The sequence below is a fragment of the Xiphophorus couchianus genome, chromosome 14 (genome assembly GCF_001444195.1).
Source record: "Xiphophorus couchianus chromosome 14, X_couchianus-1.0, whole genome shotgun sequence".
Classification (NCBI taxonomy): domain Eukaryota; kingdom Metazoa; phylum Chordata; class Actinopteri; order Cyprinodontiformes; family Poeciliidae; genus Xiphophorus; species Xiphophorus couchianus.
The window spans coordinates 9,608,453-9,634,383 of record NC_040241.1 but is presented as its reverse complement, the minus strand read 5'-3'; the positions used below and the strand labels follow the sequence as shown (position 1 = coordinate 9,634,383).

Below are 25,931 nucleotides of genomic sequence, written 5' to 3'. Positions count from 1 at the left end.
CACTGAAGAAAGTTATTAAACACAGGACATTCTGCTGGAAAAAAAACATTTATTAATCAATACAAAACCTCGCAGTGAATACATATTGAGTAATTATTATGTCAGTGCAGCGACATAACATTCACACTGCACATAAAGGCACAAGAATATAAGAAGATTTTTCACATTTTAAAAATAATTAATGACTAATAGCCTGATGTTTGTAGTTATTTTATTTCTGGGGTAATCATAAATAATTATTATTGCTCTGTCAAACTGCGAGTGTGTTCTGTAAGAAGGTCACTCCCTTGGTGAGGCATCAAACAGTGACGATAGCCTTGCCGATGTTTTCTCCCTGCAGCATCCCCATGAAAGCAGCTGGCATGTTTTCAAAGCCTTTGGTGACGTGCTCCCGACTCTTCAGCTTCCCCTGCAGGGCCACAACGCAGACATTACGCTCACATGGAAGGAGACGTGGCTTAAATATTCACGGGAAAAAGCGAAAAGCAATAATACCTCTTTGTACCACCCCATCAGTTTCTTAAGGCCCTGGGGATGGTCGCTCTGCCACCTACTTTGCATGAAGCCTTCTATCTTAACCTGCTTCCAGTTTATGGTGGTTAGAGGGTATGGCCCTGGGAAAGATATATCCAACATTATAAAGCTGAAACAAGAGCTGGATTCTGCATAATACACAGCTTTTGTTGAACTTTAGCAAGTCCAGGTCGCCCTCTAGTGTACAAAGTATGTCAACATTTTGAAAAACGTAATACGTTTAAAAAAAAAAATTCACATTTTGGTACATTACAACCACAAACTTTGACATGTCTTATTGAAATGTGTGAGTATAATTAACTGTGGCATGAAAGGAAATAGTAACATTTTTGAAGATTTTCGTAAATAAAAATTTGGCGTTTATTTATATTCAGCACCTTGAGTCACTGCTATGACCAGCTTTCACTACCAGTGTACTTATAAGTGTTTTAGGGAAACGTCTCTTCTAGCTTTGGATATCCAGAGCAGAAATATTCAGCTCATTTTTCTTTGCAAAAATAGCCCAACCTAGGTGATACTGAAACACGAGAGAACACCAGTTTTCAAGCGTAGCCACAACTTCTCGTTTGGAATTACGACTAAACTCTGTCAAGTTACTTTGAAAACGTTTTTATTTACCATTTTGTAAAATATAGGTGAATGGGATTTACATATGACATAAAAATGACATATGTTTAGATATGTTTCTATCTAAACATATTAGAATGGCAGAAAAGTGAAAGGTAAAAAGACCTCCATCAAAATCCATCTATTGCTAACGAAATCTGGTTGGAGAAAAAAAAAAATCTGGAACTTTGAGCTAAAAAAGTCAAATTTGTAACATGTTTCTATCCAGGACTGTACATGGCTTGTGGTAATCTGCAATTGAAACATCTTATTCTGGTCTGTTGTGATCCTTGGTCGTCATGATCCTGGTTGTTCACTAATCAAACCCCTAAGGCTTTGAAAGATCCTGTTGTTTTCACAGAATTTTATTCAGAAGTATCAGAGTCAAAGGTCCGAATACTTATGAACTTCACACTTAAGTGTTTTTTTTAAACAATTTGAAAAATATACACCAGTTTTGTTATCTTTTATTCACTGCTTTTTGTTGCTCTGTTTAATCAAATTCCAATAAAACACACTAAAGTTTAGGGTAGATTTAAGACAAAAACAAAAAGCTTTAAAAGGGTATGAATATTTTTGAAGTTTTTACAGGGACACACCTGTTTGGAACGCAGAGTCGTGGTACGTGGAGATACCTCCGCACACAGCTATTCTACCAAACTCCTTCATCTGCTGCAGGGCAAATGTTGAAAACTGACCCCCAACCTAAACGTACGACAAAACCACAACAAGTTAGAAACAAGATTTCAAACAGGAGGAGTTCAAAGACATTTGGAGCTATACCAGCTTACATTTTCAAAGAAGCAGTCATATCCTTCAGGAGCAGCCTTCTTCAGCGCCTCCTCTAGGGAAGGAACAGTTTTGTAGTTGAAAGCCTCGTCAAAGCCCAGCTCTTTCAGGTAAGCCACTTTGGCGTCTGAACCGGCCGAACCCACCACCTTGCAGCCATGGATCTTGCCGATCTGTCCCACCACGGTGCCCACAGCTCCGGCTGCAGCGTTCACCAGCAGAGTCTCGCCTTTTTGCACTTTCAAAACGGCTTCAACGCCGTACAGCGCCGTCAGTCTGCAGACAGGAGGGAATGGGGAAACAGTTTTTCCTGATACGCATAGAAGCTTGTAATTTATTTATTTATTTTTCATAACAAAGTTAGTCATTAACCTCTACAGTGTTCTCTTTTGCTGGAATCAACCGTTGCAGATTACATAATCTATTTCCTTATTCGTTTTTAGAACTTATGATAATTGTACTCCCTGAACGTAAAGCTTTAATGCATCACTATCCATTTGAAAATGAAACTTCTATTTTATGTCTTTATGTCAGCCACAGCTGAATACTTTGCTACACTAGTATAATAAAGATGCACAAGTCAATCAGTCAGGGATCTGAATTGCTCAATTTCCCTCAGCTGGCTCAAGCCTTTTAAATGCTTTTTTTTATTAAACAGCAAACTAAGAACATCCAACATTTTTGGTATGTAAACACATCCACCAACAGCACGCACTCTGATGACTGTTTTTAAGTTTACGAAACAGATTAAGGTGAGAGGCACATGTTTGGATCAGAATCAGCCAAAAATCAGTGTCGGCCAGGCAAAGTCTGAATGGTGGAACTCTAGTATACCATTATAATACTATAATCCTGGCAGTCTGATCAAGTAACTCCATTGTACCCGTTTACCTTAAAACAAATGTAATGAAGCCAACACCCATCTTACCCAGGCATGCCAATGGCACCCACAGCCAGCGACATTGGCACGTTTTTGGGCCAGTCAGCCATGAGGAGAGTGAGGTCCTTCCCATCACTGATGGCGTGAGTTTTCCATCCACAGCTACTCACAACGTGACTTCCCACAGGAAATGCTGAGTTTTTACTTTGGATCACCCTATGCAAAAATGAAAAAGAAAAGAAAAAACATTTTAAAAAAAAACAATTCAGCTTTCTAGCAAGCAACTTCACTCAGTGTGGAGCCAACTAATGTGATGTGTTTGACACATTTTAAAAACTTTTAAAACAGAAAAACTGTGTAGTACCTTAAGATTCTTAATCTACAAATAACAGTAACCAGCAGTTATTGGATAGTGACTTGAGATCTATTCACATTATACAATTTAAAACTACAACTTAGTTCAATTCAGTACTAGCTATACTATGTTGGGAGTGTGTTTGAGTTGATGGGGTACATTTTTATTAGTCAAAAATAGAGTAAGGAATAAACAGACTGAACCAACACGCAGTAATGAAAAAGGTCTGACACTATTCATCTGGAGGATACTCTACAGCTGTTTGGTTACAAATGATCAAAAGGATTTCGTGCCACTTGTTGCTTTTATTCAGAGGTGACCCCTAGATGTCTGCATCAAGAAATAATGGCCTCTATACGTGCAGCCATGTCATCAAGTTTTGGGTCGCGATTCTAAAAAGGGAAGTTTGACACAAAAAAAGCAACAACACTGAAATATGGTGGTGGCAGCGTGACGCTCATGGGGTTATTTATCTTCAAGCCAGAGAGCTGATGTAAATCCAACGGAAAATCCACAGATTCACCTGAATATGGTTGTGGAAATTAGAGGCCCACACAATCTGACTGCACTCAAACAACTTTTTTTAAGGTAGAGTGATCAAGTACTGGTAAGTCAAGATGTGGGGTATTGATAGACTCTTACTTACCAAAAAAGACTGAATGCTGGAATTGAATGAGACGGTGCTTCAGCAGGGTACATATTAGTTTAGGTGTGTGCAAATTTATTGCACGCTTTATTGATTTATTATTTGCCTCCCATAACAGATTTATTTGTCCAGAATGTAGGTCTTTTTATGTTTTGAAGTCACTTATCTTATTTGACATTTTCACAGAGGTGTACACACTTTCTATGTCCACTGTTGTACAGAGGAAACCTATAGAAGTAGTATTTCCAAGAAAGAGAAGGGAATTATGAATTGTTGACTTAATCTGTATTAAAGGTCAATCAATATAATTCTATAACAGATGGAACAGATTCCCTGATATGTTCTTCTGTGTGAGTAGTTATTGTTTTACAGATTACAAGGCTGGATAGCGTTAAATTAAAAAGCATGTCATGGTAATAAACTGTCTACCAAGAATAGAAAACTATGTTCAGCTTCCTAAAAAGTTGAGAAATGTAATAACCAACTTTTATTTCTTTTAAATGTATAACTTAAATTATAGCAGCATGGAATATAAACACTTCTATAAATATAAAAACTGCAATATCATCGAAATATTTTTCTAAAAATGTGTAAATCCAGTACTAGCTAGACTCTGCTGGAAATTAGCTGACTTAACTTTTTTTTTTTCAAGATGGATGAGAATAGAATAAATTTGCTACTACTTGAATAAGTCCGCAGCATGCACTAAGGTTATATTGTTTTTATACGAGGCAATGCCCCTTCACATAAATCATGCTGCTACACTTAATGGCTTGCAAACAAAGGACTCTACTACGAGTTGCTCCTCCTTCACTTGATAACAACCATGGTTACACATGTTAAGCACCATAAGTGGAAAGTTCAAAGCGTTCATTCGGAACAGGTGTAGATTTATAAATAGAAATATCTTTTTGTAATATATAAAAGCATTCAAGAGAAAGACAAAGAATATTTCAGTAACACAGTCCTTAAAATCCTCTGAGAAAGCAAAGACTTTAATTTGCTAAAAGCAAAACTCTTGCAGGGTGACAAAATGTGGAACATTTACTGGCATTACTGAACAATATACCTACTGTTCATGAATCAAAAACTTTGTATATATAGGATGTAGAAAACTAATTCTATTCTTGAAATAGGAAGTGAACATAATTTAAAGTTCTTTTATGTACACATTTGAAATCTGTCAACAAAGGGCCTTTTCTGCATCTAAGAAAGTTTTCCTTACTTTGCCACTTGAGTTCCGATCATAACATCCCCTTCCTTCATGTAGAGTTTGCTGAAAGGTCTGAATAAAAGAGAAATACAGACTTAATGCATGATAATTAAATTATTCTGAGGCGATTTAGTAATAACTGGTAATATTGTCAAATCTGGATGCATGTCATGGTACCTCATGTATGGATCCACACTGAGAAATACTGCTTCTATCAGCACCTCTGTAACAAAACCAAGATGGATCACATTTTATTAGAATAAGCAACATTAGAGACAAATAACTTTTAGCTGTTCTTCAGTCCTGCAGAAACAGAATGAGGGATCTATTCTTGCCTCCGTTTTTAGGTTCCGGTAGCTCCTCCACCTTGAGCTGGAAGTCGCTGTTCTTTGGGAAGCCATCGAAATGCTTGACCATGACCCATGACTTAGCCTGAACCATGGTGACTTACTCAGGGCTGCGGAGAGAGATCAAACAGACAGGATCACAGGAAAGCAGTTGTAATTTATTGCCTGGTTAAAAATGAAAAACTCAAAAGGATTATAAAAATCGTGTTCAGTTAACAGAATAAAAACTGAGATAGGTGCAAAAACAAAAACACTTCGCTGTACTTGTTTTAGTGTTTTTACAGACTTACCAGTAGTATTAGTAGATATAGTCTCACAGAAGTGCTGCTAAATAAGCAGAGGTTGTGAGTTAAGTCAGTTAGTACCTGTATTTATTTGCAGCAGTGGGCGGAACACGAGCTTTCCCCCCACGCAACTGTGATTGGTTGAATAAGCAGGTCAGCCTTTTACGTATGACGCAAAACGTCAAGACGCTCAGTTTGGAAAGTTGGCGCGAGGAAGGCTTCCGTTGAAACTTTTAACGAATAAAATTGGATCATTTGGAGTCGAACTGTAAGTATTGAGTTCAAACAAAACCAAAGTTTTAAACTCATTATTCCTGTCAAGCTAGCAATACGTTCAAGTCACCTACAGACTCACGCGCTACAGCTATCTTTTTGTAGCTTTCCAGCTAGTTGCCAATGTTTGTTGCTAAACTCTTCATTAAACTCGGCATTACGACCTTTCATTTTAGCATAAATGGTGGTACGTTTATTGTTCGTGACACCTAATGTATAATAATTTGATGTTTAAATGTTTCGTTTGGAGTATTATGCATGCTTTGACGTCAGTATTTGTGCTAACACAGAGTTTTAATCGACTGCGTCATGTGAACAGCAGTTTGGCCGTGTTGTGTTAATGTAATGATGACTAGTTGATTCTATGACATTTACACATCTTATCGCCATGATACCGATAATATCAAATGAAGTACATACAAAGACGCACTAACTTAGCCTAAATTTTCATTTTTCTATACCTCTGACAGACTTAACTGGCCTTTGCATCTATGAAGTTTCAATTATATTTTTTTCTACAAAAGTATCAGACCCGCTAATTATCATTGGATGTAAAATCATGTATTTTAATATTTTTAGTGACCTACTTAGGTGGTCATAATTAAACAGTTGAAAGAGTCAAAAGTAATACTTAGCATGAACTTAACTTTCGTAGACAGTGAATGTAAAATTTGGAGATACTTTATAGTCAGTGGGCTACAGATGGAAATTGGCCATCTTTTGCTTGATCAGCTTAATTTAATCTTTAATAAACATGTGCTTAAACTAAATTCAAAAGGTCATTAATACATTTATTTATTTCAATGTCTCTTCTGACTGTCATTATTCTTGTTACGCATTGTGCTGCTGGATGACTGAGCAGCACAGTGTAAGGTTAAACATGTTAAACGGTGCCCAGTTTGTGGAGGCCATGGGCCGTCTGGCATATCCTGGTGCAGCTTCACTGCAGGCTTCAGAGTTTGATTGGCTGTTCGACTGCGCCCCGGAGAACCTTCATTTCTTGCGCTTCGTCTGTCGCACCCTCAACCAAAGGAACGTCCTGACCACAGAGGAGGCAGTTGCATTTCAGGAGTTGCAGAAGTCTGGCAAACATATCCTGGATGAAACATCCCTGGCGGAGGTTCTCAAAACCATAGGGCCTTCTGATGGGAGCAGCACAAACATCTTGGGACATCGTTCTTCGTCCTCTGTGTTTGTGGTGGAGGGGGATTTGGCTATAGAAGATTTGGAGGCAGAAATCCAGGCACTGTGTAAAGAGAAGGAGTTAAAGCAGCGGCGCTACAACAAGCTGCAGGTAGCAGCCACATCCCATGCGGATGTTGACTTGCAACTTGGTACTGAGCTGGACAGTGCTGCATGCAAGCTTAAGGAAGCTATTGCGTTGATTGGAGCAGAGAATGCTGACACCAACGCAGTGTTGCAAAACCTAACAGATGAGGTTGGCAGGCTTGGATCGTTCCTCCCTCAGCCAGAAGCTAGACAAAAAGCAGACCAGTTAAAGCCCTCCATTTCCCAAAAGCCAAAAGTTCTCCTCTCTCAGCTGTCTTTGGATCCCTACTTAAATCAGGAGGAGCTCAACACAAAAACTCTCACTGCCTTCACTCAGAAGCATTTTTTTCATGGCATATCGGACATTGTCGAGACATCATGTTCTGAGCACTTCCAGGTCCTTGACCTCAGCTCTTATGAAGATGAAAAGGAGAAGAATACTGATTGTAAAAGTGGAAGTCGTGTGGTTGAGCACAGGAGGACAGAAATGGCCCGACTTCAGTGGTCGCATATTGTGGCTGAGCACCAGCTGATGCAGGCTTTGGCAGAAGAGAAGGCTGTCAAGGCTGGCTTGGACTGGCTCTCAGAAAAGGCTCGTCATACAAAGGTAAAATAAATTAATGCGATGTGCTGTGAACAAATGAATACTAAAGAGTTGTTGATCCCGATTTGTCTTTTAAACTTACCTTTGTGTCTGTTATTGTCATCCTCGTAGAGCATTTCAACCTCTTCCTCCCTGCATATGCGTGATGTCGTTACTAAGAAAGAGCTGCAAGCTGTGGAGGCTGAGATGGAAGCGCTGCTTAATGGACCGGTACCTTCTGCTCTCAGAGAGTCGGCCAGGCTGCTGAATGTTCCTGTGGTGAGGGGAGACCTAACATTGCAACTTGCCAGGCAAAACTACTACATTTCTAGGCAGGATCAGGTGAGTCGCTTAATATACTGATTTCACATTATTTAGCACTTTGGGAGGGTCAGTATACTCTGAAATACCATATTAGGATTCATGCGATGCTTGGTAATCCGTTTGTGGGCCAAGGATCAAACAATTGTATGTTGTGTTAAAATTTTCTAGACCCACTTTTTGCTCCACTTCAAATGCTTTGGAGTAGATCTCTACCAACTTTTCACATCTGGAAATTTAAGTCTTTGTTTTTTTCTGCAAAAACAGTTCCACTCTTCATTGGATAGAGAGTATCTCTGAACATCAGTTTTCAAGTCTGGCAACTTAGTCTCAATTATATTGATATCTAGATCTGGTAGATTAAATGTGCTTTGATCTAAGCTTTTCGATTTTAACTCTGGTTGCATGTTTAGAGTCTTTGTCCTGCCGGAAGGTGGACCTTCACTGCATTCTGAAAGTCTTTGTGCAGTACCTAACAGGTGTTCTGAAAGCTTTGTCTCATATTTAGCCATATGTTATCTACTGTATCATCAACTTTCCTGTCAAAATAAATTGAAGCTCTGCTATTTTGTGACACTAGAAATGTGCTTCACAATTTAATAACTGACTAACATCAATCTCATCGCGTAGGTGCGTGACTATTTACTTCGTCAGAAAGTGTCCTTTGACTTGCTCCTCTTGGCTCATGAGCTGGAGTTGAGAAGGTGGAAGTGCTGCCAGAATCAACTGATGGAAATTGATAGCAGACTGTCAGAGGAATACAAGGCAGCATCTCTGAGAATAGAGTCCTTGGCTCACCCAGGCCTGGCTATCAACCCGAGACCCAACCCATTCATCAGCTCCCAGGATGTTGCCTTATGCAGGTAAGACTTTTTCAGTTTGAGGGAGAAAAGGATCGGTAGCCAGAGTTTGAAATATAGTGTGGATACGTCAGTCTTCACTTGCTACACTGGACGGGATTAAACAACATTGAAAAAACCTTGCAGAATTTCAGCAAAACTAAGCAAAAAATGTGTTTTATTTTCTAATCTTTGCCTCAGGAGTGGATTACTGTCTCTGTCTTTGACATTTGCTTTAGAACATCTTTTAAGCAGGAATTTTTGTTTCAAATGTCAGGATTTTGCTTGTATGTGTATCACTTAGTTTTGTTCTTTAGGTCACATCTTCTGGTAGATATAAAAATAACCATTTGATAACATGTTTGATACGAGCTTGTGCACTTCTGTGCTGCTACAACTACAGATTTTCCTTGCTAACCACAACTTGCCTTTTAACAAATGATGTCTCATGCTTGTATGTTGGTTTTTCTTCTCAGACTTCTTCAGATTCTTGACCGTGAGTCAGACCGCGGTCGATCAGAGCCATTTCAAACGTATGAAGGTTTGGATCAAGCAGCCCAAAACCTAAGGACCAACATTCAGTTGAGCCGAGACTCAGTAGCTGGTGCCCGCCGTGAACAGCACTACATAGCCGCTCGTCTGTACAGCGACTGCGAAGCGCTCCACAGGGCCACATACACTGAACTTCAGCAGTTGCTCTTAGGCCCGCAGGTATGTCCAACGGCCACTGCAGACCAGGACTCCTTTTGTCCCAATGCACAGGTGGGTGTTTTTCTTTTTCACTTCTCTTGATCTGCCATGCTTTATTCCCAGCTCTTAACGTGAGTCTGTTCATTTTACAATCATCGGTCACTCTGGGTGAGGGAAGCTGGGAGCACCATTCTTTTTATTGGCACCTGTGTGATGCAGTGTCACACTTTGGGTTATAAAGTTCTGCATAGTAAGGGAGTCTCTAGAGAAAATCTGTGTTATTTCTGTTAAACATATAACCAAGTTTCTGAATTAATCGGTATAATTAATTACTTTACTGAGGAAGAAGGAACTCTTTATTTGCCCCTAGAATCATTGTTTGGTTATGACTAACTAGTTAATTAAACAGTAATTAAAATTTAGCACAGTCTTGTTTGCCAGTATGTAGTAGTACTATAGCTTGAATAAGTGATCATCTTTTTATTGACTGGACCAACTTTGCAATGACTGTAATGGGGCGAGAGAACATTGCAGATATATGTCAAAAAGATTTTAGTTTGTCCTACTTGTAGATAACAAACATCCTTGAAACGTGGACATTGTGTTGCTTAGTAGTGGTGAGTCATCAGTTTTGTTGGCATGTGTTACTGAGCTGCATTTAGAGTATTTTCTGCCAAGTCATGGACAGGTTCCCATCAGGCTGCCTTTTGGATGAAGAACACACAGGAACTAAGATGTGTGTAGAAAACTTGCAGTTAGAAAAACACTTTCAAACTTTTTTTGTGTGTGTTTTCAAATAAAATAATAGCTCTTACCCAGTTAACAGCCCATGTAATGTGGTGAATGTGTAACATTTGTTTAGAAAAATACTTGTGAAAAACCTAAAACAATTTTTTTTAATAGTTTGATTAGATTGATCCTTATTTACTTTTACTTTCTCATATGGCTCTCCTCCCCCTCGACAGGAACTGACACTGAAACTTGTAGAAGTTGATTCTCAGTTGAAGAATCTACAACAAGTGATGCAGGAAATCCTGGGAGAAGTCAAAGCAAAGCGCTCTCAGCTAGAACGCAATCCCCTGCTCCGGCGGGAAAGGGAATTGTACATCTTCTTCCACTTGGACACACGACTTCTGCAGAAAGTAGTGGAAGATCTGGAGAACAAGATACCAAACAGAGGAGACCAGTGAAACCATGAGGACCTCTTCCAGCCGTCTCAGCTCCTCTTCTGTTCCTGCTATGACAATAAGGACTTATTACTCTTTTGGACGATAGAGATGAATCTATTGGAAGTTTGAACCACTGTTGTTTTGTGAAGGCAATAATGATTAGTTTGGGGAAATTGAGCAGTTCTGTTTAAGTATTGCGGTATTTCTAAAAAAAACAACTTTGTTTCATATTCATATCTTCCTGTTATCCTATTCTACTTGTTTGTGTTTATCTGTTAAATAAAGTTCAGTTGAATCAACATGGAGTTTTATTATTGTAATTTTGTTCCCACATATTATTTTTTTTTTTTAGATCTCTGTGAAATTTTACTTTAGATTTCAGGTCTGTGCAGCACTGAAATGTATTTCTTGTCCTTTTTACTCTGTAAAAGCTAGAGCCAGAGACCAACAGGAAGCAGACACTGTGTTAGGGAGGAGATGGAGCAGTCGAGCGGCAGGTTGTACGCTGGTCCACTCTCCCAGGCAGCCCTGAAGATCCTGGCAGCTCTACGGGCCGAGGATCAGCGCAGGTGCAATCTGCACTCTTCCACCAGTTGCAGGCAAAGTCAGTCAGAGTAGAAATAAGCATTACGTTTGTGTGTAAATAACATTTGCTATCCATTTCGAGTCCCTGCCGTAAGTTTCTGTTTGATGTTTTAGCCTGTATATGATTACTAGTACTTTAAGCACTACTATTATTTAACAAGTCATTCCACTTGTACATTTTGTAGATGTTTGTGATGAAACAAGGCAACTGAATATCCAGTACAGAAATGCTTTTGCTTATTCTGACCTACATACAAGTCATAAACTGTTATGTATTTGGATTTGCTTACACTGTGTTTTTATGTTAGTGGAAAGGTGTAATTACACCCATGTGGAGTCATGGACTCCAAGCAGCTGCAGTCAGTTGGAAAGTAAAGACAATTTCTCCTGTTGGTAAGTCAGATGAAATTGTGTCTCTTGACAATTATAAACATAAATAAATATAGTTTATTAGTCTGCACCTCTCTAAAAAGATGGCCTTTGGGTATTACGGCCATGACTCAGCAGAGCAGAATCTGGCTCCATCTGAGTAACATAAACTACTGGAGGCCATTATATTACTGATTATCAACCATAAAATACCTAGCTAGACCAAAGTTCAGTGATAACTGCTATCATCTCTTCATACCATGTCCAATGTCAATAGAGTTCAAATATTGCAAAGTCATGATGGCTAGGTTTTTTTTTTTTTTTTAGTTTTTTGCTGTATCACCAACCTAGATTTTACTTGATAGAACATGAAGTAGTGTTTTCCTGTGAAGTGGAAGGAAGGAAAAGATTTTCGAAATGTTTTGCAAGTAAAAAGAAGTAGTGTGGTGTACATTTGTAGCCTCTTTTCTCAATTCTGGTAGATTTACCTTTTGCAACAAATAGCTGCATGTTATTGGGGTGTGTTTTACTAGGTTTGCACATCTTGGCCCGTCATTTACCCCATTCTTCTTTGTAACATAGCACAATCACTGCTAGAGAGCACAGAGAGCATTTGTGTCTATACAAGACACAAGATTTGTCATATAGTCTGAGCTGGGTTTATGTCTGGACTTTTCCATTTTTACACTTTAACATGCTTTGATTTAAACCTTTGCATTGTAGCTCTGTGTATTAGGATAATTTTCTTGTTGGAAAGGAAAACCTTTTGGGTAGTCTCAGGTTTTTCTACTAAGAAGAAAAATATTCCCACATCATCAAGTTTCCTCATGTGGGGATGGTGTGCTGTATTTTCAAACACAGCATTTTATATAAAGGCCAATATAAATTTTGTCCTGATCCGATAGAAAATAATTGTTGGGGCCAGGTCCTGGTAAGTTTGCAGCTGTGCCTCTCTTTCCATTTTCAGATGATGTATTGAACAGAGATCTCTGATATATAACAACCTGAGGCCTTCACAGAACACTTGCATTTATACTGATATTAAAATATACAGAGCTGGACTCTGGTGTCCAATTAAAGCTTATAATTGCTCTGGATTTTATTTAGAGGCATCGAAGTGATAGCTGGATGGAGCAGAAGACAGACTGGGGCCTTATTTACAGTAATCCATTCACTTGTTTGTCAAAAAGCACAGCACTCAATTTATTGTTCCTATGGTGATAAGATGTGGATCATATCTAACAGAATAGGGTTCCTCTTAGAGATGCCCTACTGCAATCCTCGAGCGCTACTTTTAGATGGGTTTCTTCTCTTAACACACCTGAATCAAATGGCTGATAAAAATTACACATTATTTTCTTTAAGTTTCACAGATATACTTCTTTGCATTGATCTAACACCTCAAATCTGAATAAAATATTTTGTTTTGTTTTGTTGGAAAAGCTCAGCACTTTTTACAGGCTCTACTATGTCATAACTAGGGTTCATGAATAAGTTATATTACTGTGTAGTAAAGGTAAAGGTAATTTTATTATATAGCACATCTTCAGCAACAAGGCAATACAAAGTGCTTTACAGGAATTAAAAGGAAATACAAACAAAATAACAAACCAAGGGAAAGAGCAAGAGAAGAAAAAGCTAATAATGCTGATCCAAAGTAAATAAACTAGATACTCCTATTCAGGGTTGGTAGATAAGTATAAGGACATATCCTCTGGTCTAATTCCTTTTCTGCTTTGGAAGAATAGGAGACTAGAAAGTAGTTACTACGGTAGTTTTTCTGGGTTTCAAGTTTTAATCCCTGTTCTGGGTTGCTAAATAAGTGTAAGTAAGTGATCTCTGGATACTCCTATTCAGGGTGACATTGCATAATGTTAGAAAACCTACTAATATTATTCTGTGTTACTGCGATCCAGGCCCATCTGTGACCATAACTCTACCAACGAGACACAGAGTCATCAGACTCCTGCCAATGGTCAAGCCTCTCTCCAGAAGAAAACTCCTCAGGCGTTCCCCTATCATCAGCGTTTCCAGACAGACTCCCACAGATTGTGCCCAGACCCCCCTGCTCACTTTCCCAGACAGGTGGTATCATCCTCTCAGGAGACAGAATCATCCTTCTACCAACACGACACATTTTCCTTTTCTCTCCAACTACCAAACTGTCTGTCTGATCAACAAACTTCCCCTTGCAACAGGTAAGAAGTAGAGAAAGTGAACCATACAGTTGCAATGTTCAAATTTCTATAATTGTTGTTTTTCTCCCAAAGATCTGCAGGTATATTAAAGCCAGCTTTCATGCTCAGTCAATTCAAAGACGTCAAAGCCCCTGATGAAACGCTCCCTTCGACAACAGAGCAGCCTGATTCTCATTCTGTAGCTTGTCACACACTATTACCCTTCTCTGATGAACGTAAAGAGACAGTGAACTCATCAAGTGCACATAATGAAGACGAAGCTATCTGGGATGTTAGTGCCAATGAGGCAGAGAGCCTTGAACTTTCAGGCAGGAGAGTAAAGTGTATAGAGAGTGTGTCTAACCTCTCAGAAGAGGCTGCTGGTGGTGTAGATAAACATCAGCAATCAGAGCTGAACACAACTGAAAATAAAAGGGGGCACTTGCCTCCCATTGACTTTGTAACAAAAGACGTAGGCCAGACAGTGGCTGATATAGCGGAGAGGAGACTCTCAGAGGGACCTCTAGTTCAGTCTGAAGCCACTACATTTATCCAGGAGGACAACGGTTCTCACAACCTGGAACGGTTTGGCCTCGTAGCTGTGGCGGTGGAAAGAAGGTCAGAAACAGACTTTGAGGAAAATATCGAACACAAACTGCTGAACTGCTTTGCTACTGAAGACACAGATTTACACAGAATAAACACAGATGTTCAGAAGTTAGAGGAAGTCAGATTTTTGCCTAAATCTGCAGGTGAGTTTTCTTGTGTTCTTATTTGCCATTTATTGTCTAATTTTCTGTTTTCAGTTTCCTCTATGTATTTACATTTTTATAACATCATGCTTAATAGCATTGTCTTAAATTGACTAATCATCATCCATTTATTCCTGAGTATTAAACAATTGTACATACACTGGTCACCACCAGGGGGTGTTACAGTCCTGTAAATACATGCTTTCATAAACAGATTAAAAATATAGTACATTACCATAAAAATTCAACTGAGAATATGTTTGGTTCAATTAGTCACTGGAAGAATTAATGATTTATATACTATGGAAAAAGTGTTGAACCTACTTTTTTGAAGGGATAAGAATCTTAAAAATGCAATTTTGAACTCCCAAGTCAATAGAATAAAAATATTTTTTCATATACCACAGAAATTCTTTGTATTACTGCCTTATAGAAAATATAACTAGTTTTACATTGGACTGTGAATAATGTAGAATATAGTCTGTAGTCTGGAAAAGTATTGAATTCTATTTTGTATTGTCTAGGTTTGGATAAGTATGGAAAACAGAAAATGAAAAAATTTTCCTTCTTAGATTGTATGGTCAGCAAGACCATTGTTTAAAAGTTCATCCATCCAATTAATTTATCTGTGGTTTTTGATAGTTCTGTGTTTAAACACTGACCTTTCTAAAAATTGTCATGAATTCAGAGTGAAGTTTTTATGTATTTATTTTCTTGTGTTTGTTGCTAAAATTGAACTGAGGATGCTGGAAATATGAGTCCTGCAAAGTACAAAATTGTAACAGGGAAAATGTGCTGGAGCCCTGGGAAGAGTAAAGTTTTACTTTGGTGCCAACAAAAGAGAATTTAAACATACTTTAAATTTGTTCAAATTCTCTTTACACAAAGAAACTTAAACATATGTAACTTTAGAACAAAAAAAAAATTCAAAAGAAGTGCTTTTTTCAGCTATTTCTTCTAAAAGCAGAAGCAAATAGAAATGTACTAAAAATTGATTGAACATTGAGATGAACATCTTTTATTTTGCTCTACGTTTCAGACTACTCAAGAAGGAAGTAGATAGCACACTAAGGAGTGCTTTATCAATATTTTTATTGTAGAGTAACCAATCAAACCAATAATCGTGTTTTTGGACTGTGGGAGGAAGCGAGAGTACCAGGAGACAGCCCGATCATGCACCAGGAGAACATGCAAACTACACGCTGAAAAAGCTCAAGCCGGGACCAGTACCATCTTACTTTAAGGCAACAGTGCTAACCAGCTTTAGTAATAATAATAACGTTTGAGGGAGTTGTTGTAGGGAAATACAAAAACATTTGAACTCAAACATCAGTGCAACTCCGCCATCTTCCATTCTGCTGAGTGGCAGCGATGGCATGTCAGTGCTGGGGAAACATCTTTGACATAATGTTGTGCTCACTCAGTTTTCACCTACATGAAGGAGCTTGAGTCTAAGATGCACAGACAATGCTGAATCAACGGACACACACAAACTCATGTACAGATTCCCCGTCAGCAGCAAGCAGGTTGATATAATCCTGGCAGAGCTCCTTCTGTCGCACTGTGCTGACGCATTCGGCTGTCTTTATGGCCTCGTACATGCTTACTAAAAAATATGCTTACACAACAGAATAGATTTATTGATTCACGATGTGCAAGAAAAGTGATGATCTCATTTTTAAAAACGCTGTCACTTGCCTTCTTCCAGAGGGCTCGGATGGTGAGCGATGTCTTGTACCAACACTTTCCCTGGAGTTCGAGCCGCTTAGGTCAGAGTTCAGACCTCTCGATCGTCGCAACAACCAGCAACATCATGGCAAACTGCAGGTGAGTTTTAGTGGAACAAAACAGCAGCATATAATCAGAAATCTGAGACAATGAAAAATTAAATGAAGATGGTTTTAATCATGTGCTGAAATTTCTAGTGAAAACTTTTTGTCCGGGAAAATAACACGAAAAGTAGTTTATTTGGGACTTCCTCACTTTTTTCACAGAGACTTACTCAACCACTACCTCTGCCTTTTAATCCCTCTTTCTGGGGACACTTGTTACTGTTATTGCAGGCATCCAAAAAGTCCTTAAATTTTAATCGCTGCTTTCAGCAGGGGATTAGGTCTCTGTGTCTTCACACACTGACAAATTAATCTGTCTTGCATGAAATTGGGAAGTAGAGGAAGTGTTTCAGCGCGCAGACAACTGAAGGCCCTTTGCTAAGCTGTAAAGTTCACCAAAAGTTCTTAAAAAGCTGTCCCGACGTTATTGGTGCTGTTGTCCTTTGTGATAAGAACTACAAAGTGAACAAAAGGGTGGGGCTTATGGCGTTACAGATAAATCAGCGGATCGAAGATGTGGGAGTGCGTGGAAAAGATGGAGGGAGGAAGGAGATTACAGAAAGAGGTGCAAGGCGATACTGTATTGCTACAATCAGCAGAGGATGTTCTCTCTCTCCCTTGTCATTCACTCTCTCACAGCTCCGTTCGCCTAGCACTCGGCTACGGGCCATGGCCTGCCTTGGTTTTCTATCTATATCCTGTAGCACAGCACCCGAGGGAGGTTCATGACTTTGTCAGCAGGAAAACGGGCTGTGTTTACAGGGAAATCAGGAAGATTCTCCTAAGGGAGCTGATTCACAGGAATGCCTGTCCACTGAACACTTTGCTGACAACCGTACAGAATTTTGCACCTTCATCCACTTGCTCATTATATTCTTTGAAAGTCATCACATCTCTTTTACGTCTTTTAGAGAATTTTAGAGACTTGTAATTTATTATCAGGAAGCTCATGTAATTAATTTCTAATTACTGCAGTAATCACAATATCGAATCATGTAATTTAACTAACAAAACAGGAAAAGCAAACTTTTCCTGAAAAAAAAAAAAAAAAGTGGGAACAGATGGAGTTTGGTGTTGTGTATGAAAGTGACCCCGTGACCCTGTCCCAGCTTCAGGCAGACTTCTCAGACGAACAACATCTCCGCTGTCTGACTTCTAGTCTGGGAAGCAGTGCTGAGGGCTGAGTCCCACATTCAGTTTTTACCCTTTCTTAGTTAGGTAACATCTGAAGGCAATAGGTGACGCTGCATTTTATCTATTTCAGGATGAATGCAAATATGCATTTTTTTGTGATTATTTGTTAAAAATTATTGAAAGGCATGGACAATTTACTCCCATTTCACTGTAATGTGCTGTTTTTGTGCATTAAAGATATTAACATTTGTGGTTGTGACTTAATAAAATGTGAACAGGTTCCAACGGTTTCCATATTTTTGCAAAGTACTACAGTATATGTGCATCTATAAAGTGTCTTTATTCATGTCATTCTTTGTGGATATTTTTTGTACAGCATCATATAAGATCTTCATAAACAGCCCTTCTGATTTTATTGTTTTGTGCTTTGCTTTCTTTTCTCCTCCTTGCCCCAGGACTTGATCACAAATACAACATCACTTGACAAAGAACTATACATAAAACAACAGACTACTGGGATTCATTCACATCATCCTCCCCTCACTCCATCCTTTCCCCGAAAAAGAAAATGTGATGTTTTCCACCCTCAATGTGTAAGTCCACTCCTGAAGAGCCATAAAAAAAGTTGCCCTCCAAAGTGGGAACCGCCGCGTTCCTCACCATGGACAGTGGTGGAAGGAGGCGTCAGCGAGGTGAAGAAAATCAGACTTCAACCATTCATTTCTGGATGCCCAACATCATCAGAAGAACAGCAGTTTAAAATCACTCCGAAGACAGATGTTAGGTTTAAAATCCCTACACAATCACATGTTCTGGAGCAAACTCAGCCCGTTAGTCAGAGCAAACTGGAAAAATCCTCCAATGAAATGAGAAAGATTGCGCCGAAACAGAACCTCTTTGCCAAACTGTGCAAACGTAGGTTGGCCAAATTGAGGATCGATCCAGCCATCGACGGTCTAAAAGGTTTTCATGACATAGTTATGACTAGTGAGCTACAAACTCACTCCAAGGCTGGCTCACACCCTACAAGCCTGACATCCGATGGCAGAATAAAGGATACTGGGAGGCTGAACCCAGAGGAGAGAGTGCACATGCTGAAGCAGGCTGGGCAGGCAGAGGTGGTGGTGCTAACAATGATGTTTCAGGATGGAGCAACTCAATTAGATCATGAGCAAGTGAGTGGACTCTAGTGGCCTGTACACTGAGATTGCAAGATAGGTCACTGGTCCTGAACGTTAGTGTTGCATATAATTGGCTTGAGTTCTTTGCTCTATTTGGGTAAATTCAACATGTCAATGTATTAAAGCAGCCAGGGTAACTGCTGTTAATACAATCTAATTACAGTGCACTTCTCTGCATTTTGGTAAGTTTAATCACCAAAGTTACCTGTTAACTTAAGGATTTTTTTAAACATATGGATAAGGTAAATTCATAAATAAAAGGCAGTCAAATTGGATTTCCACCTGTAAATTCCAACTTCAGGGAGAGTAGCTGTTCTGTTAATTTTTACAACTGGAAACTTAGTAAAATCCCCAGAGGGGTTGTTTTCTTCATCAGTCAACCATCTAGAAGAAAAAATTTAAATCTGCCAGTAATACTGCTTTAAAGCACCTCAAATAGGAAATTTTAGTATTTACTACTTGTTTTTAAATGTTAAACACCTGGTTTTACCAGTACAATAATTTGGTTTAAAGCCTTTTTGACACATGCCTGCTGTTCTGTTTAACATGTTCTTTTCTGATTCCTGACATAGAAGCTCGCTCCAGCAGTGTGTGGCCTCCTTGTGCTGATGAAGAATGATCTTTGCTGTGCCACACCTTGTTGGTCACTGGGGCCGAATGACAGCCTGGTCTACTTAAAACTAGAGCACAACCCTCCATGGGCACAACAGCAACTTCAGCACACTCAGCAGCCTTTTACCAGGTCTGTCTGTCTGCATGAGAGAAACCTTTGTACGACAAAGAGCTTCACTGTAAATCGAGATTCATTTTACATCTTTCATAAACATGCTGAAGTCCTAAAAGTGTCTTTAAAATTGTGTGCCACAGAGATATGATACTATGTGTGCTGTCAAGGTCAAAACTGGTGGTTTGCTATAAAGCCAAGGATTTTCTTCGTACAGTTCTGCTGTTATACAAACAGGATCTAAGCTGGAAACGAGGTATAGCTCTTGAGATGACGCATCTTCACACACTTCTCACACCACAATTTGTGTGTTTATTTTCAGCTTCAGCTGCCTTCAAGGATCATTGTGTATCTTCACATGTATAGGCTTATTAAAGTTTATGTTGTTGTTTGGAAGAATTTTCAGAAAAAGTTAACCTGAGCTTTTAAGTGACATATATTTACTTCTGAGCGTACCTTAATAAGGAGCATATCTTGTACTCCTACAGAGAGATTTGGGCTATAGGAGGACGACTAGTTGAAGTCAAAGTTTAAACAAATACAAGCAGCTGCTTACATTATAGCAGACAGATGAAGTGACTCTTTATTTGTCTTTTGCTTTTCTTGGTAGTTTCCTATTTTACAGCAGTTTTTTTATTTAAAAGATTTGTTTTTGTACACTCCTGTTTTTTAAAATTTTTTTCATTCATTTATAATCATTTTACTTAACTGATTTTTGTCCAAGCATACTTGTGACATTGGGTTTTTCAGTGTAAATTAAATGAAATCACATATTTTAAAAAATATATATATTATTGTGGCTGCATAATACATTTTGCTTTCTTTGAATGGAACAAACTCGGGCTGTTTCTGTAATAGTTCTCCAAACACACACAGTCAACCTTTTCTACACGAGGTTTATTCAGTTAATTCTACCAGTCTCTTTTCATATTGGGCTATGCTGTGTGATGTTCTTTTCTTTATGCTTTCTTATTACTGTTTGCAGTGGCAGGTTGTCAGATCCAAGATCCACGGGTTTCAGGGTGGCTGCTGGATCCTACTGATCCCTCCTCCTGCTTCAAAGACCTGCTTAATAAACACTGCAAAAAGCCACGTGCAACACCCTCCCTGAGTCCTGACAAGGTTAGCCAAATGGCACTTAATTAGCTTCTGAACACAGAAAATGGTTGAAAATTACTGCACTGTACTTCTGAAACTGTCAGAGGCTTCTTGTTTATGCTATGTTTCCATTCACAGTCAGTACTTCTCACTAATATGTACTGCACCTGTCTTAAAGTGTAACATTTTGATAAATCTTAACTTTTTGGATTTATGAGGGATCTTAAGGTCAAAGTGACTTTAGCTAACCTGAAAAACATACTGACTCTATTCTTTACTTATAACTATGGATCATCTGGCTGGGAAAAAGACAAACATTAAATGTATCAGACCATTGCAGAGGTCCTAGAACAACAAAAATGTATTTTATAGCGGTACAACAAATACAAAAGATTGATGTTTTAGTAAGTTTATTGAGTTTACTGAACCCAGAGTGTAGAATCTGAATTTTAAAGAACAACCCCTAAACCTTTAGGGGATGCTGGTATGTTTTAGGGATGTTTTGATGATTTTCAGTTTAGGCTTAATTATCCCAGAGCTTGATTGAATTGGAGAGTAATTAAGGTAGCGACACACAGACATAATTGCCTCTTTACCAAACTAATAAACAACTAGGATAAAAAAAAATTTAAAGCAAAAAGAAAAAAAAATATATGTGGCTTTCTGGCTTTGATTTAGAATAACTGTTTCTAATCCAATTAGTTTTTTTATTTTTAATGTTCTCACATAAATGTCAGCTAAAAAGTGTTTGCAACATTACGAAGTGCTTTTTAAAGCGTTTTTATGTATACTTAATGTGCAGAATGTGTTCCCCGTTTGCCCTTCTGCTCTTCAGAGTAACACAACAGCCTAATTTTGGTTGGTTAATGAGATGTAGTTTTAAATGAGTGTTGTGTTAATTAAAATGAGTGTTGCTCTTTCAATTTCCACACCATTACCTGGGCTTTTTGCAGATGTAAATTCACAAAAACACCATAATATTGAGTAATACCGTTTCTCTTCTCAGCTATCTTACTCTATTCACCTGTCTGCTCTCTTTTGTTTAGGTTTCTCATATCATCTCAAGTCTCTATTGGCTCTTTGACCTTAATCTGGCCTTATGCTCTAAACTACAGGTTGGTTGTACACACGCCTTTACTTAACTATATGTGAAATGACACTATTAACCTGCCTGACTGATTGAATTTTCAGAGCCATGGCTTGTGGGAACTCTACTCAGAAATAGAGCTGAGAATGATCACTGTTCTTGCTGGTAAACGCCATTGTTGGTTTCTGAAAAAGCAACAGAATCTTGATTTAAGATACATTTTTATGACTTTTTGTTTTAATTCCTATATTAGTAAGATTTATTTAAAATTACGAGACTATTATTACCAGTAGAAAGCCTTATGTCTAATTATTACACTTATTTTCAAGTATTGAGTGTCAGAACATGTGTGTTGCATTTCAGTCATGGAAAGCCACTGCATCTATGTGGACAAAGGAGCACTTAAGAGGACTTCAGACCTGCTTGGGGTAAGGTGGAATCAGTCTTTGAAATGTTTTACAGGAAATTTTAGCAGTATCCCACAACAACACTGGAACAGATCAGTGTAGTTAAACAAATATTTTCCACTCAGTGGCAGCAATTTTAGAAAGTATGCCTTTTTAAGCTATGGTTACACTAGCAAACAATCTGTCAACAATTTTCCTCCAACACTTTGGGGGAAAAAAAGTTTAGAATTTGAAATCAATTTGTTTGGTGATGTAACAGTTACAGTGACAGAGGATACCATTAAAGACTAACGCTTAAAAAGTTAAACACTGCCACACACTCTTTAGTACAGTGGTTTTGAATTTGAAAGTGAGAGTGAAATAAATATTTGTCAGTCCAAGTGACATTAAATATATTGTTATTGTTGACAAATTTACATGTCAGAGGTGACAAAGACATGTTGCGTGACTCAAGCTAGCTATAATTGCTACTTAAAAGACAAAACAATGCGATTCTTCCAGAGTTTACTATGGCACCGAATGTTACGTCTGTAGGAAGCATCAAATGATGAATCTGCTTTAAAAAACAGTTGTGGTTGTGGGTTATGTACGCTTTATGTTTTTAAGATTTTCTATGTTTAGGCTTTGACCTTTGATGATTATTGCCCTTTCAATGTGTTTGTGTTTTTTTGCTACATCATTCTGGGTGAAGTTTTGGCTACAGAAGCACAGTGTGGGAGATAGTAGGCTTTAAAGAAAGGTTAAACAGTGAGACCTCTGGAGTGCAAAGTGGAAAAATGTAAAATCTGATGAAGGGAAGAAATACATTTTGGGTTTCCTTCCTCTGTTGGTGAACGTCTTCTGGGATTGTTTTTTTCTCAGAACTAAAAATGAAGTCTGGAAACTATATACAATTTATCACAGTCTGACAAAGACACTGATTGATGTTGTAGATTCAGATCCCTGCAGTCTTTTTTTCAGGCACAGAATCAAACATATGCCCTTAAACTCATTCACATCTGTTGGAAGCACCAGCAGGGGAGTTGTTGTGGAGACAGTCTTGGTATCTTGACTACTAGGACTATAAATAGACTCAATGCTCCTGATTTTTTTCTCTTTTAAGAGGCTATCTTGCATGAAAGAACATCGCACACACACACACTGTCGGAGACACTGATGTTCAAAGCTGAGTGTTCGCTTGTCTCTTCAGCAATATTCAGTAACGGTGAATGCAGTCAGGTGTGTCCCCACACTGTCGTTTTGGGTTTTCTGTCTGAGCTGTCAGGTTCACCTGTCTGAACATCAAGTCTCTGTTCTGTCAGGGTGTGTCTCACAGACATGCTCACCTGGTGTTTTGTTTTGCAAGACAGCATCACTAAAATTCAGCAAGACAGGTGTCACTGAACGAGCCCTTCACTATTTGACTGGGCTGTTCAGATCACAGTCGAGATCCTTTTAATTTCTAGTTAATCAGGATAAAAAGGGGAAAATCTGCACTTCGACAGAACAAAAAAGCACTGATTCACAGTTGGCACACATATCTCCTCCAAGCCTGTACTGTCTAAAGGGCTAGCATCTAATATTGATGAGGCAGTCTGGAACCTGCTGCAGGCAACGAGGGAAACGGAGAGAAAAAGTCCAGTTTTTGGAGTTTGGGTGGATGTTTGCCACCTAGCCTCATTTTGCCCTTTCATTGTCGGCCTTTCTTTGTGTTTGCATCCTTTGTTTGCCACCTCCCGGGGTTCTTACAGAGTCTGGAAAATTCTGGAAAAGTTTGGCATTAACTCTTAGTTTTTTCCATGTTTGAAAATATGTGGAAAGACAAAGTATAATATAAAGACTTTTAGAGTTTTAGACTTCATATCACTTCCAGTTTTCTAAAAGATGGAACCATCGATCCTCTTATCTACTCTTCCTGCTTGTTGTCCGTTCCTACCCGTCTCTTTTTCAGTTTTTGTTTCTTCAAATATCATTTGATATGCGTGAAGAGATTGTCTTTCATTCTTGTGCTTTGTTCAGATGATTCCTCTCACTTTTTATTAAAAATAGGTCTCAACACTTTATGTTCCCTGACAGTTCCCCATTTCCCCTAACACTCACAAATCTGTTATTTTCTCTGTGCTGTCTTGTTTTTCATGTGGTCATCCTTTTTGCTTTTTATACTTCTTCTGGTCTATTTTGTGCCTTTGAAGAGCTTAAGCAAAAAGCTGCTGTATGTAACCGCCGCACAATCTATGGAGGAATAATATCTAAACAACTTTAAACCCAGCTGTTTGAGTTCTTGTTGTATGAGTATGAATTAGTTGACATTACTACATTAATTTTTCTGTTCTCTGCTTAGATTTCTTCAATTTCCTCATTCATTTATCACCTTTATCTTTTTCTCAATACAGTTTCATTTCATTTCTCTTAACCTGCACTTTATTACAACAAAGTTGCTGCGTTGCCAAATTGATTATTACCTCAACCAATGCATCATCTTGACGTCTGTGAAGATTTCAGTTTCTGTAGTGTTGTAAAGATATTAAAAGTTGTTTTTGTATCTTACATGCATTTTCTGCTTGACTGAAGTGTGTAGCAGTAAGAGGCTCAACTTAGTTATATAGATTTCAGTGTTAAAAAAAGGTGGAAATGAGGAAAATTTTGCTTAACAAATATTTCTTAAACTTTCTCCTAAACTTTACCTTAGGGCTCAGTTCCTGGTCAAATGAAATGGATCTCCTACATCTTGTATGATTTAAAAATGTGGCTTTGTACGTGACCCTATATCAGAGAAAAATTTACAAAAACTTTAAAATGGCTTTATATTCATGGAATGATGAAACAAAACTTTTCAGCTAAAACAAGATTATGCCTTGATTTTTTTGTGTTTTCTTTTCACTAAAAATAATTATGTTTCTGGCAGACTAAACTGAAACAACTGGAGCAGGAGGCCCACAAAGCAGCTGGGGAAATATTCTTGGTGACCAGCAACGCTCAGCTACGAACAGTAAGTTAAAATTGGACTTCAGTTTGCAGAGAGCTTTGCAAACTGATTCATTAGCGTAAGGTCCTACAAAACATTGAAAGGGTAGATTTAAAATCTGCGCAACTTTTCTGTGAGCTGTGCTTTGTATGTGTGTTTTACTTTCAATATGTAATGTTTGAAGGTACTGTTTGAGAAGCTGCGCTTACAGGAGCGCTGCAAGAACAAGAAGCTTCCCAAGACCATCAACAAACAACAACAGTCAACATCAGAGGCAGCGGTACAGGAAACACACAAACACACACATTCATGTCAGAAAACTGCATGTCTTTACTAATTCATAAAACCTTAGGCTAATTTATTATTCCAATATGAATACATATTTTCATGCACATGAATCATAAAAAGCAAAGATATTTAGCAAACATCTAAATATAAATCACCCCAGCACAAAGTTCTTTATAAAATATGTCCTGTAGTTACAGTACTTCAATACATAGAATTAAAGCAAAATAAAGTGATACATAAAGTGAGAAAGTACAAGAAATACTGCAAATTCACAACAACAACTACTTTTGAAGTTTAATAATTATGATATTCTTGTTGCAGTTGCTGCAGCTCCAGGACGTTCATCCTCTGCCAAAAATCATCCTGGAGTACCGACAGGTCGGCTATGTTAATAAAGTTTACAGTAGTGTCCGTTCTTTTCAAATTTTGAAGTAGTAGGATTATTTTATCTAACTAAAGTCTGTAAGTGGATCCACCTGGCCCTATCTCATTTCTTAAATAAAGTGAATGCATAAACTATGCAGCAGTGGAGCATTTTTGTTTTGGTTGTTTCTA

At 38.3% G+C, this 25,931-nt stretch overlaps 3 protein-coding genes across 5 annotated transcripts in view; 2 read left to right on the top strand and 1 right to left on the bottom strand.

Annotated features, from left to right (window-relative positions):
- Positions 1-32: 32 nt before the first annotated feature.
- LOC114158000 (prostaglandin reductase 1-like) lies at positions 33-5,786 on the bottom strand. The gene is made up of 9 exons (XM_028039299.1): positions 5,661-5,786; positions 5,359-5,480; positions 5,201-5,246; positions 5,036-5,095; positions 2,858-3,025; positions 1,932-2,205; positions 1,740-1,845; positions 496-614; positions 33-409 (listed from the first exon to the last, which is right to left on the bottom strand). Exons 2-9 carry the CDS (start codon positions 5,462-5,464, stop codon positions 299-301), a joined length of 990 nt encoding a protein of 329 aa, XP_027895100.1. The 5' UTR covers positions 5,465-5,480; positions 5,661-5,786; the 3' UTR covers positions 33-298.
- On the top strand, positions 5,786-11,013 carry haus3 (HAUS augmin-like complex, subunit 3). Of its 3 annotated transcripts, none has more exons than XM_028039298.1 (6): positions 5,786-5,922; positions 6,790-7,803; positions 7,912-8,121; positions 8,731-8,963; positions 9,416-9,650; positions 10,595-11,013. In XM_028039298.1, the coding sequence occupies exons 2-6, from the start codon at positions 6,808-6,810 to the stop codon at positions 10,817-10,819; spliced, it is 1,899 nt and encodes a 632-aa protein (XP_027895099.1). In that variant the 5' UTR covers positions 5,786-5,922; positions 6,790-6,807; the 3' UTR covers positions 10,820-11,013. The 3 variants fall into 3 exon arrangements, with proteins under 3 accessions (XP_027895099.1, XP_027895098.1, XP_027895097.1); XM_028039297.1 differs by having other exon boundaries at positions 9,416-9,701; XM_028039296.1 differs by lacking the exon at positions 5,786-5,922 and having other exon boundaries at positions 6,778-7,803; positions 9,416-9,701.
- A 687-nt stretch (positions 11,014-11,700) lies between these two features.
- poln (polymerase (DNA directed) nu) overlaps positions 11,701-25,931 on the top strand; it is a 47,660-nt gene continuing 33,429 nt past the window's right edge. The window contains exons 1-14 of the mRNA XM_028038834.1: positions 11,701-11,776; positions 13,669-13,950; positions 14,023-14,681; positions 16,390-16,508; positions 18,103-18,822; positions 19,401-19,570; positions 19,696-19,808; positions 20,538-20,674; positions 21,697-21,765; positions 21,842-21,902; positions 22,101-22,165; positions 25,029-25,112; positions 25,273-25,368; positions 25,698-25,754. Coding sequence (XP_027894635.1) covers positions 14,051-14,681; positions 16,390-16,508; positions 18,103-18,822; positions 19,401-19,570; positions 19,696-19,808; positions 20,538-20,674; positions 21,697-21,765; positions 21,842-21,902; positions 22,101-22,165; positions 25,029-25,112; positions 25,273-25,368; positions 25,698-25,754 — 2,322 coding nt within the window. The 5' untranslated portion in view covers positions 11,701-11,776; positions 13,669-13,950; positions 14,023-14,050. The remainder of the gene's footprint in view (positions 11,777-13,668; positions 13,951-14,022; positions 14,682-16,389; positions 16,509-18,102; positions 18,823-19,400; positions 19,571-19,695; positions 19,809-20,537; positions 20,675-21,696; positions 21,766-21,841; positions 21,903-22,100; positions 22,166-25,028; positions 25,113-25,272; positions 25,369-25,697; positions 25,755-25,931) is intronic.

Excerpts from the sequence above, each read along its gene's own strand:
- LOC114158000 (XM_028039299.1), bottom strand. The coding sequence starts at position 5,464 with ATGGTTCAGGCTAAGTCATGGGTCATGGTCAAGCATTTCGATGGCTTC. Across the intron at positions 615-1,739 it reads CGACTCTGCGTTCCAAACAG|GGCCATACCCTCTAACCACC; the intron begins GTGTGTCCCTGT and ends TATCTTTCCCAG. Across the intron at positions 410-495 it reads TGATGGGGTGGTACAAAGAG|GGGAAGCTGAAGAGTCGGGA; the intron begins GTATTATTGCTT and ends GTGGCCCTGCAG.
- haus3 (XM_028039296.1), top strand. The coding sequence starts at position 6,778 with ATGACTGAGCAGCACAGTGTAAGGTTAAACATGTTAAACGGTGCCCAG. Across the intron at positions 7,804-7,911 it reads AAAAGGCTCGTCATACAAAG|AGCATTTCAACCTCTTCCTC; the intron begins GTAAAATAAATT and ends TCATCCTCGTAG. Across the intron at positions 8,964-9,415 it reads CAGGATGTTGCCTTATGCAG|ACTTCTTCAGATTCTTGACC; the intron begins GTAAGACTTTTT and ends TTTTCTTCTCAG.